General features: G+C 34.6%; 1 protein-coding gene across 1 annotated transcript in view; it reads left to right on the forward strand.

Moving 5' to 3' along the window:
• LOC101699433 (otogelin-like protein) overlaps positions 1 to 15,607 on the forward strand; it is a 147,924-nt gene that overhangs the window by 64,574 nt on the left and 67,743 nt on the right. The window contains exons 25-28 of the mRNA XM_087192482.1: positions 6,271 to 6,420; positions 8,448 to 8,567; positions 10,937 to 11,053; positions 15,346 to 15,502. Of these exons, the coding sequence (XP_087048608.1) occupies positions 6,271 to 6,420; positions 8,448 to 8,567; positions 10,937 to 11,053; positions 15,346 to 15,502 (544 nt within the window). The remainder of the gene's footprint in view (positions 1 to 6,270; positions 6,421 to 8,447; positions 8,568 to 10,936; positions 11,054 to 15,345; positions 15,503 to 15,607) is intronic.

Consider the following 15,607-nt stretch of genomic DNA (forward strand, 5'->3'; position numbering starts at 1 on the left):
TTTTTTTTAATCTGTGTCTGCTCTAGATTTATTGATCATGTCTTGCAGGATGGGCACAATCTCTACTGTTATCTGAGAAATTATTTCTGATTTCATTTTTCCCACGTCCTCTTTTGTTGCCAGTTCAGGGAGTCCACGTGATTGATTATCTGATTGTTATCTGATTATCTGATTATCTGATTGTTCCATTTTGGGGTTCCCTTAGATCATCTGGAAGTCTGGTTTTGGGATTTATTTACGTGTCTTCTCATTTCGACAGATGCAGCTATCTCTGTATTTGTTGAGGCGACTTTTTGCTCACCCAGTGGTCTTGAATTCTCAGCAAGCCACAGAGCAGCCTTTACTCTGCTGCTCACCAGAACACCAATTCCTGGGTTCAGAGTGGTGGCCTTCTAGTTCTTTCAGCTGACCTGTTGTCTGGGTAAGCTTCTGGTTGGGGCCTGAGCACATTTGGGATGGTATCTAGGCATGCCTCTTGCTGGGTCCACTATGTAGCTATTGTCTGGGAGAGCCTTTGGTTGGGGGCTATGCACCCCAGTTTCTGTTGTCTGGATAGACTTTGGCTAGGGTCTCCTTGCTCTTATCAATGGTATCAGGGTGAGCCTCTGGGTATTGCTTGTGTGCCTGTACAGCTGTTCCCCAGGCAGGTCCCTGACTGTGGTTGATGGTATGGTGAGCCTCTGGCTGAGGCCCATGTGCCTGTGCTGCCCCTTTCTGGCAGGTCCTTTGCTTCAGTGGGTGTGGCTGATCCTCTGGGGTCAGGGCAGAGCCCCGGGTAGGATCCCCCCAGCCGCGATGGTCTGGGCCACACAGCTTCTCCTTGGTGTCTGCTCACACTTAGGGATTGCAGGCCTCTCTCAGGAGACTGAGTGTGGGTACAGCTCCTCTCTGGAGAGGCTCCTGGCCTGCGGAGTGTCTACTTCTCTCTGTTAAGTGGTTACAAGATCTAGATTTTATTTTGTCATTTTACTTGGCTTTAGTACATCACATATGGCTTGTTTATTCTGTTTATACTCCTTTTCTTCATAGTCCTTTTTTTTCACTTTTCTTCCTCCTCATGGCCATCATCCTGGCCTTCTCAACTGACACCTGTCACATATGAGCCTTCAATCACTTTCTATCGGGACTCCTTGGTTCAGTCTTATATCCTTCCCTATAGAACATCCTCACACACTACAGGCAGAGAATGTTTTCCAAAACAGAAATCTAACCTCTTGTTATTTCAGTGTCTCAAAACTTTCAAATGTCTTTCTATTGCCCTTACAAGGCCTTACCAATCTGTTACTCACCTTTGCTACTTTACCTCTCATCTCTTTCTGCTTCAAGCCCCTATTTTAGAAGTTGGTACTTCCATCAGATCTTCACGTATTCTAGGTTCTTTTACTCACCTCTGGTTTATCATGCAATATCATTGCTCTTACGTGGAGCTGTCTTTCCATTTAAGTTATTCTTGTGTGATGTCTTACCTCCTTCAAGAAGCTCCTCCTCCTGTCCTCAAGAATATTTTTAGATCACATATCACACTTTTTTTTGTGGTTCTCTGTCTTTCCCAATGGCCCATGAGTTATGAGAGAACTGGGATCAATGTCTGTCATTGGTTCCTGACTGTGTTAAAAGAAAAAGTAAATTTCATTAATCTACTCATTCATTCATAATGTCTGCTGTATATCAAATCTTGAGCTAAGTATTGAAGCTATAACAGAAAAAAAACACTGTGCTTGCATTGAAGGAACTTAAGTTCAAGCAGTGGATATAGTTAAGTAAATAAGGGCATGCAGTATAATATGATATGGTGAGAATCTATAAATGCTAACCAGGAACTCCTGGGAAGAACAGTAATGCAACCTTGCATGTTGAGGGTAATTACTGAGAATATAGACTTTGAAGTCAGTCAAAACTGATAGTACTTTTATTCTATTGCATGCTAGCTGTGTCATTCTAGTAAAGTTCTTTTTAAACTTCTGTGAACTGAACATTTTTCATCTGTAAATTTGGGATAATTATTAAATCTGCCCCTTAATTTCATATGAGGATTGAAATGAAAATATGAAGTAGTAGATTTTAAGCACTTGTCCTCCTCTTCTCCATTCTCCTTGTTTTGAGCACTCTGAAGATGTGCTCTGGATGAAATGATATGAATGGAATCTAGAGGATGAAAGATATCAGGTAGGTGAAGAGAGGCAGTAGGACTACAATACAGAGAATGGGTCACATTCAGAGTAGCATAGCTGGGAGATAAAATGCCACATTTGGACCACTGGAACTGATTTACTTTAGTTGAAGCATGGTATGGTTGGAGGAATACAATGAAGAGATTTAGGGACAGCTTGCCCTCCTTGAATGGGAGGTGTGGGAGTAGAGTATTGAACAAAGGTACTGGATTTAGACTATGCAGTCTTGAAGAGTAAAAGACATTTGAGCTTCATTTTACAGCTAAGAAACTTTGGAGTTGTGGAGTGCATAATCTGACAATGACCTTTAAAATTAAAAGTAATCTCATTTGTGGGGTCTTAGAATAGTGTTTCTATAAAGAATGGTCTAAAAGCTGCTTCATTAAGATCATCTGGAATATTCCTTGTAAGTGCTGTATCCTACATCAGTAATTAGAATGACTCAGGTTGAAAATGAAACTGATATTTTTTAATGGCACCTTAAATTCTTCTGCATATCAAAGTTGAGTGTATTGCCCTAGAACATAGCCTATAACTCAGGGAGAGAGACCAACAAGGAAGCAATTAAACTTTGAGCAAGTCAGAGTTTCTACAGTTACACTGAAATCTTTTGAAGTAATTAAACCCACTTGGCAAGCCATCAGCTAGATATTAATTTATAGGTTAAAGTTCTCTCTGAATAAAGGTGTTTTAAAAAAAGAAAAAATGGTAAATGCTCATATGAAGACAGTTTGACACATTTTTTGCAGTGGTAATTACAGTTTGTATAACTTTCAACTTCCAATTTTCACCTGTATGCAAGTGTTAATGAATTTCTTTTAGGTCCTGAAGAATTAAATAAGAGTAAAAAAGTCATAAAAAATAGTTTGACACTAATAAATCCACTGTTAATATTTATTGAACATCAGAAGTGAAAATAAGCACCATTTACTGTGGTATATAGACTGCTCATTCATTTTGATATAAATGGACAATTGTAATTCAATCAAATATGTGAGATATAAATATTTTATTAATTTATTCAAGTTATATTTTAAATGTCTTTATTCACATTTCTAACTTATCTTTCTATTATCACCAGAATTTATTTAAAATGCTATAATTCTCATCTGAAGTTCAGGTCTCTATTTTGGACAATTTGTAATACTTCACTCTTCTAAAAAAAAGCATTATCTACTAATGTGAAAAGTCTATTAATCTGGAAATTAAGAATTACAACAATTACTTTTGACTAAAAAGGATTGTTTTGGAAGTAAACTATTCTGACTAATGAAATGAAGAATTTTACCTCAAAAAGCAAATAGAAAATATATGTTTTTGTATTGAGATAAATGATATAAAACTAACCTGTGAGGGAAAGACAATAAAGTAAAAAACAAATTGGAGAATGTGAAGGTCCTGAAAAGTGCACTGAAAACAAAAAAAACAGGTTTTGCGGCAAAGAATGACTTGTAGGCAGCACAGGTCACATAAATTACAGGTCTTGTGCAAAATGTGGAGCCCCTTGTTCAAAATAGAAGGAAAATTTCCTTTGTTTCTTGGTTTCTCTTGGCCTGTCATGATTTTTTTTAATATTTGCATTTAATGCTGTGCTCTCTTGGGCACAGGGTTACCTCTGAGGTAAGCGCAGACTCACAGCCTGAGGGTCTTGCCCCATCACTAGTGCATGGCACTAAGGTGCCTGTGCCCAGCTTCACCTGTCCTGCCTCTGCACTGTGGATGGAGTGCCCTGGGTGGGGGCAGAGAGGCATAGAGCAGAGAACCCATCCTGAGAGGTAGCAGGACAGCAGGAAGTAAAGGACATGCAAGTTAACCCTCCTAAGTTCTGGAACATGATCATTATTCCATTTGACTTCACTTACAAAACACAAATTCAAAAATAAAGTGATCAGAATTTCAAGATGGCAACTAAAGATCATTGAACCCCAAGTGTGGGCCTCTTTTCTGAGTATGAATCTCTGCCATTGTACTGTCCAAATATCTACCATCTGGCCTATTTGGGAAATACGAGTTTTCTAGGCCAATTAGGAAAGACTTCACTGAGGAGGAAGCATATGAGTCAGAGCTGATGAGAATGAGGTGATCATTCCCAGATCAGGAAGAAGAGTATGTAGCAGGAGGAAGAGCAAGGACATAGGGATTCAGATTGTACAGATTGAGTAAACTGGTACTACAGAAATAAGGTCAGCATGGCTGGAGTATGGTAAGTAAAGGAAGGGGATTGGGATAATGTCAAAGGTATGAAGCTAGCTGGAGCCAGTTATCAATAGTGTGCTGTCCTGGCTGCCTTGTTGTCCTAAATCAACTCAAAATGTTTATCTTTCATGGTCATTTTGACTTTGGGAGAAAGCCGGAAGTCACATGGTGTCAGATCTGGTGGGTGATGACTCACTGTAATGTTTTTACAAGCCAGCATTTTCATTGCATGACATTCAGCAGCAGCATTCACTATAGTTTTGATTACATTTTGTAAAGACACTCAAAGAAGAGGGCTTCCACACTGCTTCAGAAAGTGGCAAGAACAGTGGGATAAGTGTGGCCAAAGCAAGAAGGAATATTTGAGATGTATTAATGGCAATGAATCCTTTATTGTAATAAATGTTTAAAAAATTAAACTTTCACTGTATATTTTGATCACAACTTTTATAAGGTTACACATAGTATGTCTGTTCTATGTAATATAATACTGTACACCTATTGTAAGTACATCCTTGGTCTAGGATACTGAAAACGCCTATGGATATGACTAGGTTTATTTCAGCTATTGTTTGATGTATTTAACTATAGTATAGTATTCTCAAACCATGCTTTTGTTATTCATTTGGGGAGAAACATGAGTGAAGCATTTCATATCTCCTTCCCATTTTTATTCTGCTTCTGGATAAATTGGTTTTACTTACTTTGGCATAATCTGTTTCTTTGGCAATTATGTGAGTTAATTTTAAGGTCATATTAAAAGTAATCATATTTAGGGTATAGTCCTTGTTTATAATAATATATATTTTCACTTTATGCTAAGGGTATTATAAATTAATTTTCCAATGTTTTTCATATCTAATTTTTCCCTATTTTTACTCTTTCTAGTATCCATACTAAACAATATAAATTGATATATATTAATATTTAAAATCTATATTAATTTCTTTTAAATATACAAACATGTGGTGTCACTTTCCTGCTCAAAAGAATTTTGTTGTCTACATTTTGAACATCTTGGCTATTCCCGTGCCTAAGTCTTTTTTTAAATTTATATATTTATTGGTACATTTTAGGTATACAATAAATTTACATTTATCATTGGGTGTTTGTACCTGAACATGATGTATCTTAGTTCTTATTTTTTCTCCCATTACCTGTGCACCTTTCACCCCCTCCACCCTTCCCTATTTACACAGACTTTGATTCCATTTTTTTTTTATTTCTCATAATTTTTCCTTTCCCTTCTTCTCTTTCCTGTGCCTAAGTCTTTAAGGGATTCCTTTTGTTTGGAATGATTTCTTCTCTATTCTCATTCCCTCCTATGCAGGACATTGTCCCACCTCTTGCAGAAAGCCTCCCTAAGTCCTTTTGATTCTAATTCATCTCTCCTGTCTCTTTCTTTGTGTCTGTTTCTGTTTCTTTCTCTCTGTCCTTCTCTCACTCACATGCATGCACACACATATACGTGTGTGTTGTATGGATACACACACACACACTCATAGTGGTTTTGTTTTCAAATTCTCTCTCATAGTAGAAATTTTCACTAGATTAGGAAGACAATGCCTCCTACAAAACATAATAATTGTTTTTAAATAAATATTTGATAACAGCAATAGACTGCTTACATGCTGTCATGCACTACTCAGAAACGAGCAAGGCAAGATTTCTTTCTTTTGCAGGCAATGCCATGTAGTTTTAGTCCTCAGTTATGCATACTTATTATTAGTGTACAATTTATAATTCTGAAAGCTCATCCTTAATGTCTCCTGGGGCCATTCCAGAATTCAGAAAACACATGACCAAACAACAGTAATTGTACACAGATAGTTATTGGCAGATATTAACTGATTGTATATATTTTGTTTAGATACTCATTGTGTTTTGCTTTGTCTTTTGGAAGAAACGATCAGGTTTCCTTCTGGAAGACAATCCCACATACCAGGTTTGGAAAGCTGGATTCTATATAGTAGTGTATTTCCCTGAGGAAGATATCACTATTCTTTGGGATACGAAGACAACCATCCATATTAAAGTTGGGCCACAATGGAAGGTATGTCCACCTAAGCCCTAAATGAGGTGGGAGAAAAATGAAATTACATTTACCTTTTGATGTTTGGTGAAAATAAAATGATAGATGTTTTTCCTTTAAGAAGTATGTTATCTTTTTAGAATTACTAATCATACTCTTGTGGTGAAGAACATTATCAACTAGAGTCAACTAGAATACCAGGCTAGTGTACTATTCTTTTTCACTTTAACTTTAACGGTACTTTTTTTCCAAAGTTGCTTAGGTCAGCTCCTTTTTCCCCTCTTCCTTTAGCTTGGTTATGTGATTTGTTCATAATACTATTAGATTTTTTCGCAACCTATTTTCTATATTTTACTACACATTCTGAATATTTTTATAAGTTTACATAAAGCAAAATTGTAATAAGATATTTTAAAAATGAGTCATATGGTTCCTTGGATTTTGACAAATTCATGAATCTTAACTCAACACCACAGCTCTATATAGAACCAATTTTTTCACCCCCACAGTTTGCTCGTGTTACCTGTTTGTTGTCAAATTTTACCTCATCCCTCAACCTCAGGCAAACAATGATGTATTTTCTATTGTTGAAGCTTTTGCCTTTACCACATAAATGGAATTGTTCAGTAGGTAGCCTTTGGGGCCTGGCTTCTTTAACTTGGTAAAGTAAGTTTAAGATTCATCAACATTGTTGTATGAATTAATAGCTTGTATGAATTAATAGCTTGAGTAGTATTTTGTTGTGGGGAGATACCAGAGCTGTTTACTTATTTATGATTGAAGCTTCAATATAAGTTGTTTAAAATTTTTGATGATTTGTATTTTAAATTGTTGAAAGTATTATTCTGTTAAATAGTTTATCTTTTTAAAAAATATTTATAATTTGATTAAATATTTTATGTTTATATTTAAAGTTGTTTATTCTAAGCATTGCTATAACTAAAATAAATCTAGTCAAATTAGAGAAAACCAAAAATGATGTAGTCTCATAAACATTTTAAATACATTCAAAAAATGTAATATGCTGTAAATTTAATAAAGAGGATAAAGCCCTCAGATCTACGCCTAGGTTTGCTTGAATCTTGCATATCTTCGATGAATCTGAAACAATCTTTGGTTATTGCTATACTTCTTCAATTTATATTCTCTTTCATTGTTCATTTTATATCTCTTTTCTACTTTTTTGGAAACAAGTTAACCATTTGTTTGTCTACATCTCTCTTGCTACCTCAGCTTCTGCATGACCACTGCCAGAAATGGTGACTATCCTTGGAGAGGTGTAGTTTCTAAGAACAGAGGCCCCATGGTAATAAGTGACCATTGCAGTTGTAATCTTAGGGTTATCATCTGCTTTGCTGAATATGTGAGCAGCCTACTTTATTTACCATTAATGAAGGGCTGCATTCATTTTAATAATGAAGAGACAGAATTCAAGAAGTTTAAATTCAAGGTTTTAAGGAGGAGTTGTATTGTTTTTGGAAGATCATCCATTTTTGCAAGTCCTCCTCCATCCTCTAAGAGTAAAGATTTTTTTTTGCAGCAGTTGGAGAAAATCTAGTGGATATTGTAGATATAAATAGTTCATATGGCTATTGCAATCAAAATTTCACAACCCATAACTACTTACATTATATTTGTTATTATATATTTGTTATTTATAGAATCTTAAATATGTCATTCAGCAGGCCTTTCATCATAAAAAGATTGATATTTGTATATAAATTATATACATATATATGTGTATTTATATACTGTAGTGCACAATTATATTTTTCAACTTATTTATGTGATCAGTAATAGCAATGCTGAGATGTTGATAAGTGTGGGTGGATAAGATTTGGCGTCTGATAAAATATTTTTGAGGATTTAAATTAATTACAAATATAAATAAATAGGTATGAAAAATCCACTTTTCCCAAAGCTTTTATTTTTTAAATGATTGCTGTGGAGGTTTTTAATATATATTTTAAATCTTTTGAGTTTATAGTGAATATCAATCATTAAATGTTAATGTAAATATAAAACATCTCATAATATTTTTACTTTAGAACAAACTATCAGGATTGTGTGGAAACTTTGACAAGTGTACTTCTAATGATATGACCACATCTAATAACTTGGAAGTGAGAAATGCTCAGGTATTTGGAGATAGCTGGGCATTAGGACAGGTAAGCTGAATATATATATTTGAGAACTAAACAAAAACTTTTAGAGTTGTTTTTACTTGAATATTGTATTCTTAGAAGAAAATTTATTTAGGTTAATATCTTTATTTACTATTTTCATAGTAATTCATAGGTGATGAACTTTCATATTTACCTTCTCATATAATTCTTATGATAACCTTAAGATACAAAAGATATTGTCTCCACGTTATAGATGAAGAAATTTAATCCCAGTGAAATTAAGTGACATCTCTAATACATATTGCATGGACAGAAAGTAGCAGAGGTGACATTCAAACCCACATCTCTCACATGTTTTCCCAACAATAGCAAAATGCCTTGTCAATTTATTTGCATTTCTAAGGATTAAGTAATTTGTGCCACCTCAAACAATGAAGACATGAAGGCAAAACTTCTTAATGTTTGCTTTTAGAACATTACTGGTATTAGTGTTACATAAAAATAAGTGCTGCGTGTGTGTGTGTGTGTGTGTGTGTGTGTGTGTACATGTGTTGGGGTAAATTTGTAATCAACTCTCTTTGGGAGCAGTTGAACAAATTGTTAGGTTACTTTTTTGAAGGATTTCTTGAGACTTTATAAACATACAAAGGAGGGATGTTGGAGAATTTCCTGAAATTACTGCACATAATCTTTTTTAATTTATAGATTCTCAGTAATGTAGTTTCTATGGAAGACATTTTGAAAAACTCTGTAGTAACTTAGAAAACAGATTAAAGTTGGAAATTGGTTCTATTCTTGTCTGGTAGTTTGTTTTTTGTTTTGTTTTACTCTATTGCTTTTCTTAATTGATAAGAATGTTTGAAGTCACAACGTCCTGATTTGTTACGATTTGGTGAATATAAGTAAAGCAGAGTCTCCTCTAAAGAAATTTAGAGTCTAGGTTAGTAAATGTGGTAGAAAAATTAACAATAAATATATAAGGGGATGGATACTTTGATAGAAATACACACAGGTGAAGGTCAAGATGGTCCAAGATAGGTTCCTGGAGAAAGTGCTCTGGGTGAAGTTCATGAGAAAGAAGACAACATAACAAGGAAGAAGTATCTGTCTAGGTCTAGCAGTGTCAGCAGGGCTAGAGAGAGTATCACACATAAAATGAAATTCAAGTTCAGTAAGGCTGTGTGTGGGATTTGAAATAGAAAGTGGCTGGAAGGCAAAAATCCAGTTGTATAAGGAGGTGGTGGGACAATGGTGTAGCAATGGTGTGCAGTTTAAGATGTGTTGAGAGAAGATACTGCCAGATATGTAGGTGGAAATGTTCAGTTTTGAAATTCAGGACTGAGATCTGGACTGGAAATGGGATTTGACATTTGTTAGTATATTCAAGCTGTTTAAGTCAAGATGAGAAAAATAGAGGTCTAAGGATTAAATCTTAGAAAGAAGGGAGTGAAAAAGAGGTTTGAGTAGGGCAGTAAATGTAGTACAGTAACAGATAACCAAACAGAAAATTGTTTCACACAAACCAAATAAGGAGAGACCTTTAAGAAGGGCCAAGTATAAACACAATGAAATGCAGCAGAAAGTCAAGCAGAATGCAGACTGAAAGTTCCCTTTATATTTAGTGATGAAGAGGTCATCGGTGACTTCTCTCCAGGCAAGTTCACAAAGATGGATTAGAGGAGACAGAAGCCAAATTGCTGAGGGAATGGGAATTGAGTCTGTAGAAACTAGAGTATATACAATTCCTCAGACAGTGGTCTATGACAAAAATATAAAAGGAAAAACTAAAAGAAAGAGGTTCATACTCACAGACATTGTCTCTGCTGTGAGAAAATGAAAGTGTAAATGAGGATCAAAATGTGTAACAGATAATGTGAAATAGGAAGAAAAGGTCTAAAGGAGAAGGGGAAGGGGAAGGGGGAGGGGGAGGGGAAAGAAAAGAAGGGAAAGGAAAAAATATGAGAAAAGGAAAAAACGGAAACAAAGTCTTTGTAAGTAGGGAGGGGTGGAGGCATTGAAGGGAGGGCAGGGGAATGGGGAAAAGATAAGAACCAAGATACATCATGTAAAGGTGAAAATTTGCAATGATGAATGTATAAAATGTATCAATAAACTTAATGAATAAAAAATAAATAAAATACTTTCATTCATGAAAAACAAGAAATTATTATATCCCCACTCTACTTCTATTATCACTATGATTTTAATATTCTGTTTAGCTGTTTTAAAAACAATGTATGCTGTTAACCTATAGCCTTTATGGGTAAGGGTATGTACTGTAGGTAAAGCCTGTCTAAAAGAATGAGAATGTATTAGATGCCACTGTCATGGTTGAAGTTTGGTAGGAGATTTTGGTTTTAGCCTGAGAAATCACTCATTTTGAACTTTCTCCTTTAAATTTTTTCTAACAGTGTGAAGATCCAAGTGAAATAACGAAACCCTGTGAGGCACATCAAAACAAATTTCCTTATGCCAAAAAAGAATGCTCCATTTTGTACAGTGATGTTTTTGCTCCTTGTCACAATGTGGTAACTGCATACTTTACTAAACTCTCAAATTTCAAGATGTACTTCTCTATCTATATTATGAATAAGACAAATAATTTCATTATCCATTGGCTTTTTAGGTGTACTACGTAACCATTGCTGGAGGATTATTTATTAGTGTTTTTCTGTAGAAGTGTCACTAAATATGTTAATTTGTATTCTCCCTCCGGTAGCTTATTTACCAATGTTCATGTATACATACTATTTATGCTAATCTCTTCCATTTTATGAAATGTTGCTTATATAGAGCATTTTCTGATCATAAATGTTTTCCTATCTTCAGAGAACATTGTCAAATGGGCAGTCTTCTCAACCCAAAGTGTAGTCTAATAGGATTACACGTAGCAGGTTTAAAATGATTTTAGAAGCACATTTTAAGGTGGAATGCAATTTATCCAGAAATTTAACTTTCTAAACTCCTTCCTTGCATAATAATTTTAGGTCTCAATATAAGTTTTGAAATAGTTTAATATATTTGTGAAGATAAGCAACACTCCTGCTGTATACCAAGATATGCTAGTTATCTCAAGGAAAGTTAGCTCTGTGAATTTTGAGCTGTGAGCTAAGTTGGCTGCTTTTATCTCAAAATCAGTAAAATAAATTTGTGGTTTCAAAAAAAATCTGATAGTACTTGTCTGCTAAAATTTGAACTTCCAATTGAAAAATAAAAGTTTGTAAAACCTGGATTCACCACTATGAACTTAAAATTTTTTCAATACTTGGCTTTTCTGGTAGTGAAGATGGTGATATTACCAAATGTGATCTGTTGCTATTGTGTCTAATCAAAAGTCTTAACATTTAGAAAATCCGCATAAATTAGTGCATTTTTCAAATGGCCAATGCATGATGGCATGGAAGCATTGAGGAGTAAAGGATCCCTTCAAGGGCAAGTTAAACCTAAGGATTTTAATATAACAAAGTACAAAGTTAATTGGTGTGATTTCAAATTTCACACTGTACCTAATCTTTTTTTTTTTTAAATTAAATTCTTTTATTGGTACATTGTAGGTATACAACACATTTACATTTCTCATTGGGAATTGTACCTTTACATAATGCATCTTGGTTCTTATTTTTTCCCCATTCCTAGCCCTCCCTTCACCCCCTCCACCCTTTCCTATTTACAAAGACTTTATTTTCATTTCTCATCATTTTTCCTTTCCCTTCTTTCCTTTCCCCTGCCCCTCCCACTACCCCTACCCCTTTGGACCTTTTCTTCCTATTTTGCATTATCGATTATTCATTCTAATCATTGGTACATTTTAGGTATACAATATAATGACATTCATCATTGGAAATTTGCACCTTTCCATAGTCTCTCTTGGTTCTTATTTTCCACCCTTGCCCAGCCCTCCCTTCAACCCCTCCATTGCTCCTTATTTACAAAGATTTTGTTCTTATTTTTCCATTTTCTCATATTAATCCCATTCCCTTCTATGCTTTCCCCTAGCCCTCCCACTTCCTTCCCCTTTGCCCTTTTTCTTCCTATTTCACATTACCTATTATACATTTAGTCCTTATTTACACTTTCAGTTTCTCACACCAGAGAAACTATTCGGTATTTATACATAAGTGTCCTATTTATTTCACTTAAGAGTATCGCCTCAATGTGCATCCTTTTAGCTATAAATGTCTCTAATTTCTCAATTTTTATTCCTGAGTAGTACTCCATTTTATAAAAAAGCCACATTTTCTTTATCCAGTCTTCAGAAGTAGAAATAGCAAATAAATACATGAAGAAATGTTCAACATCACTGGTCATTCGAGAGATGCAAATAAAAACAAAGCTGAGATTACACTTCACTCCATAAAGAATGGCTGCTATCATGAAATCAACCAATAACAAATGCTGGCTGGGCTGTGGGGAAAGAGGATCTCTGCTGCACTGCTGGTAGGAGTGTAGACTGGTGCAACCACTGTGGAAATCAGTATGGAGATAGCTCAAAGAACTAGGACTGGAAGTCCCATTTGACCCCGCTATTCCACTGCTGGGGATCTTCCCCAAAGAACTAAAAGAATCATACCACAGTGATATATGTGCACCCATATTCATAGCAGCACAGTTTGTAATAGCTAAAACTTGGAAACAGCCCAAATACCCACACTGTACCTAATCTTTAAGGAAACAGTATATTTGGAGTTTTGAGGTAGTATCAAAGCATATTGCAGTTATCTGAAACAATATTAAAACACTCATTCCTTTCCAACTATAATATACATATTTGAACTGAAACTCAACCACTCCCCCCAAATCTAAACATTATGATAAACTAAATGAAAAACAGATTTGAGACCCAACAGCGTGCCATTAAGCCAGACACTAAAGAAATTTGCAAAAATGTAAAACCTTGTACTCTTTTCACTAATTTATTTTTGTTACATTCAATGTATTTGTTTTATTTCATGAGAAATGTTATTTAGGTTCATATTTGAATCTGTTATTATTTTTAAATGCCTGAGTTTTAATGTTTAATATGATAAATAAGACAACCTACACAATGAGAAATTTTTTCCCCCAGCTATTCCTTGGGCAGAAGACTAATATCTAGAATATATAAAGAAATAAAAAAATCAGGCCCTTAAAATTAACAACTCAAAAAATGGACAACTAAAATGAACTGATGCTTCTCAGAATTACAGATGGTGAATAAATATATGAAAAATATGTTCAACACTGCTGACCATCATAGAAATGCAAATTAAAGCAACACTGAGATTTCATCCTACTCTTGAAAGAATGGTCATCATCAAGTAATCAGATAATAACAAATGTTAGCGAGGCTATGGGGGAAATGGAACCTTACTACATTGTTGGTGGAAATGTAAACTACTATAATCATTATGGAAATCAGTATGAAGATTGTTCAAAAAACTAGAAATTCCATTCAATTCAGCTATTCCCCTTCTAGGTATCTCCCCAAAAGATCTAAAGACATTATATTATAGTGATACACATTTATATATTTATTGCAGCACAATTTATAGCTAAATCTTGCAAGTGGCCTATATGTCCATCAACAAATGAATTGATAAAATTGTATTTATACACAATGGTGTATTATTGTGCCATAAAGAAGGACAAGCTAGAGTCATTTGTAGGAAAATGGATGCACCTGGAGACTATAATGTACAAAATAAATTATATAAATTATAACGTAAAGAAGTAAATGTAAAAAACCCCACAAGCTTAATTATTACATGATTTCTCTTATATGAAAAACTTAACTATAAATAAAAACTGAAAAATAGGTAATAGAAAGTAGGGAGATAGATCCTTTGCAAATGGGAAAGGGACCAACAGATGGAGGGAGGTGGGAGGAAAGGAGAGGAGGGGATGAAAATCTGTTATGTACGTGCACCAACTCACCACAGAAATGTCATGGTTATGCACTACAAACGTGTATTACCAAAAAAGAAAAACTGAATAAGGGAAACATTTCAAAAAGAGATAATCTCCTAAACAAAAATTCTTTGGAAATCTTGATAATATTTAAAAGGGTAAAGGAATTTGGAGAAAAAAGTTTGAGGACTGCTACTTTGGAAATATGTAAGTGGACTGTCGAATCCTCTTTATAAAAAGGGTTGCTATTGAGACTTTTCAGTGTTCTGAAAGACCATAGTTACTTGACAAGAACTATTGTGCCCAACCTGGTATTCTGAAACACAGAGCCTGCTAGGTCTTCTCCTGGCAGTTACTTGAAAAAAAAATTAGTACATCAAGTATTCTATACATAAAATACAGATGAATAACATCAAATCTTGCTTCTTTGATAACACTTTTTCAATGGTATTTTAAATTTTGTCAGCTACTTAATATACTAATATAAAATACTGATATAAAATAAGTAAATATGTGAAATTTTAAAGAAATTGCTATTGTCATTCATACTTACTAGAATGTTGCCTAAAAAGAGCCTAAAAAACCGTGTAAAGTACAGTTGGAAGCAGAATATGCTCATCTTTCTGTGCTGGTGAATGTACCAGTAATGAAATAATGAACTTCCAAAATAGTAATCTGTTATGTTACAGATGTTGAAATTATATTTATTTGTTATTCTTATTACTTGTTTTGCTCTCTCTTTGATGTGACATTTGCCTAATTATTCCTTCTCCTTTCTGCAGTACAGATTTGAGATAATGAGAGCTCTCTAGGTGGTAGTGTTAAGCTGATGATACCAATTTGAAACACATACCAGTTAGCTTTCTTCAAAAGTTTGAGTTTTCATCATAGTCAGTCTGTACTAAAATTATGTCACATTTCACTTCACTTTCAGATTGATGTTACTTCTTTTGCCAAAAATTGCCATGAGGATACGTGCAACTGTAATCTTGGTGGGGATTGTGAGTGTTTATGCACCAGTATAGCAGCGTATGCATACATGTGTTGTCAGGAGGGGATAGCCATTCACTGGAGGTCGTCCACTCACTGTTGTGAGTATCCTACTTTGAATGTCTTTAGGTAGACACCTTTTTAAAAGCTCTGTAATTAAATTTGAGTCATTTGTAAAAAAATGGATGGATCTTGACACCATATTG

The sequence above is a fragment of the Heterocephalus glaber genome, unplaced genomic scaffold (genome assembly GCF_053883595.1).
Source record: "Heterocephalus glaber isolate CG9 unplaced genomic scaffold, H.glaber_assembly_v1.0 deba00001571, whole genome shotgun sequence".
Classification (NCBI taxonomy): Eukaryota; Metazoa; Chordata; class Mammalia; order Rodentia; family Bathyergidae; genus Heterocephalus; species Heterocephalus glaber.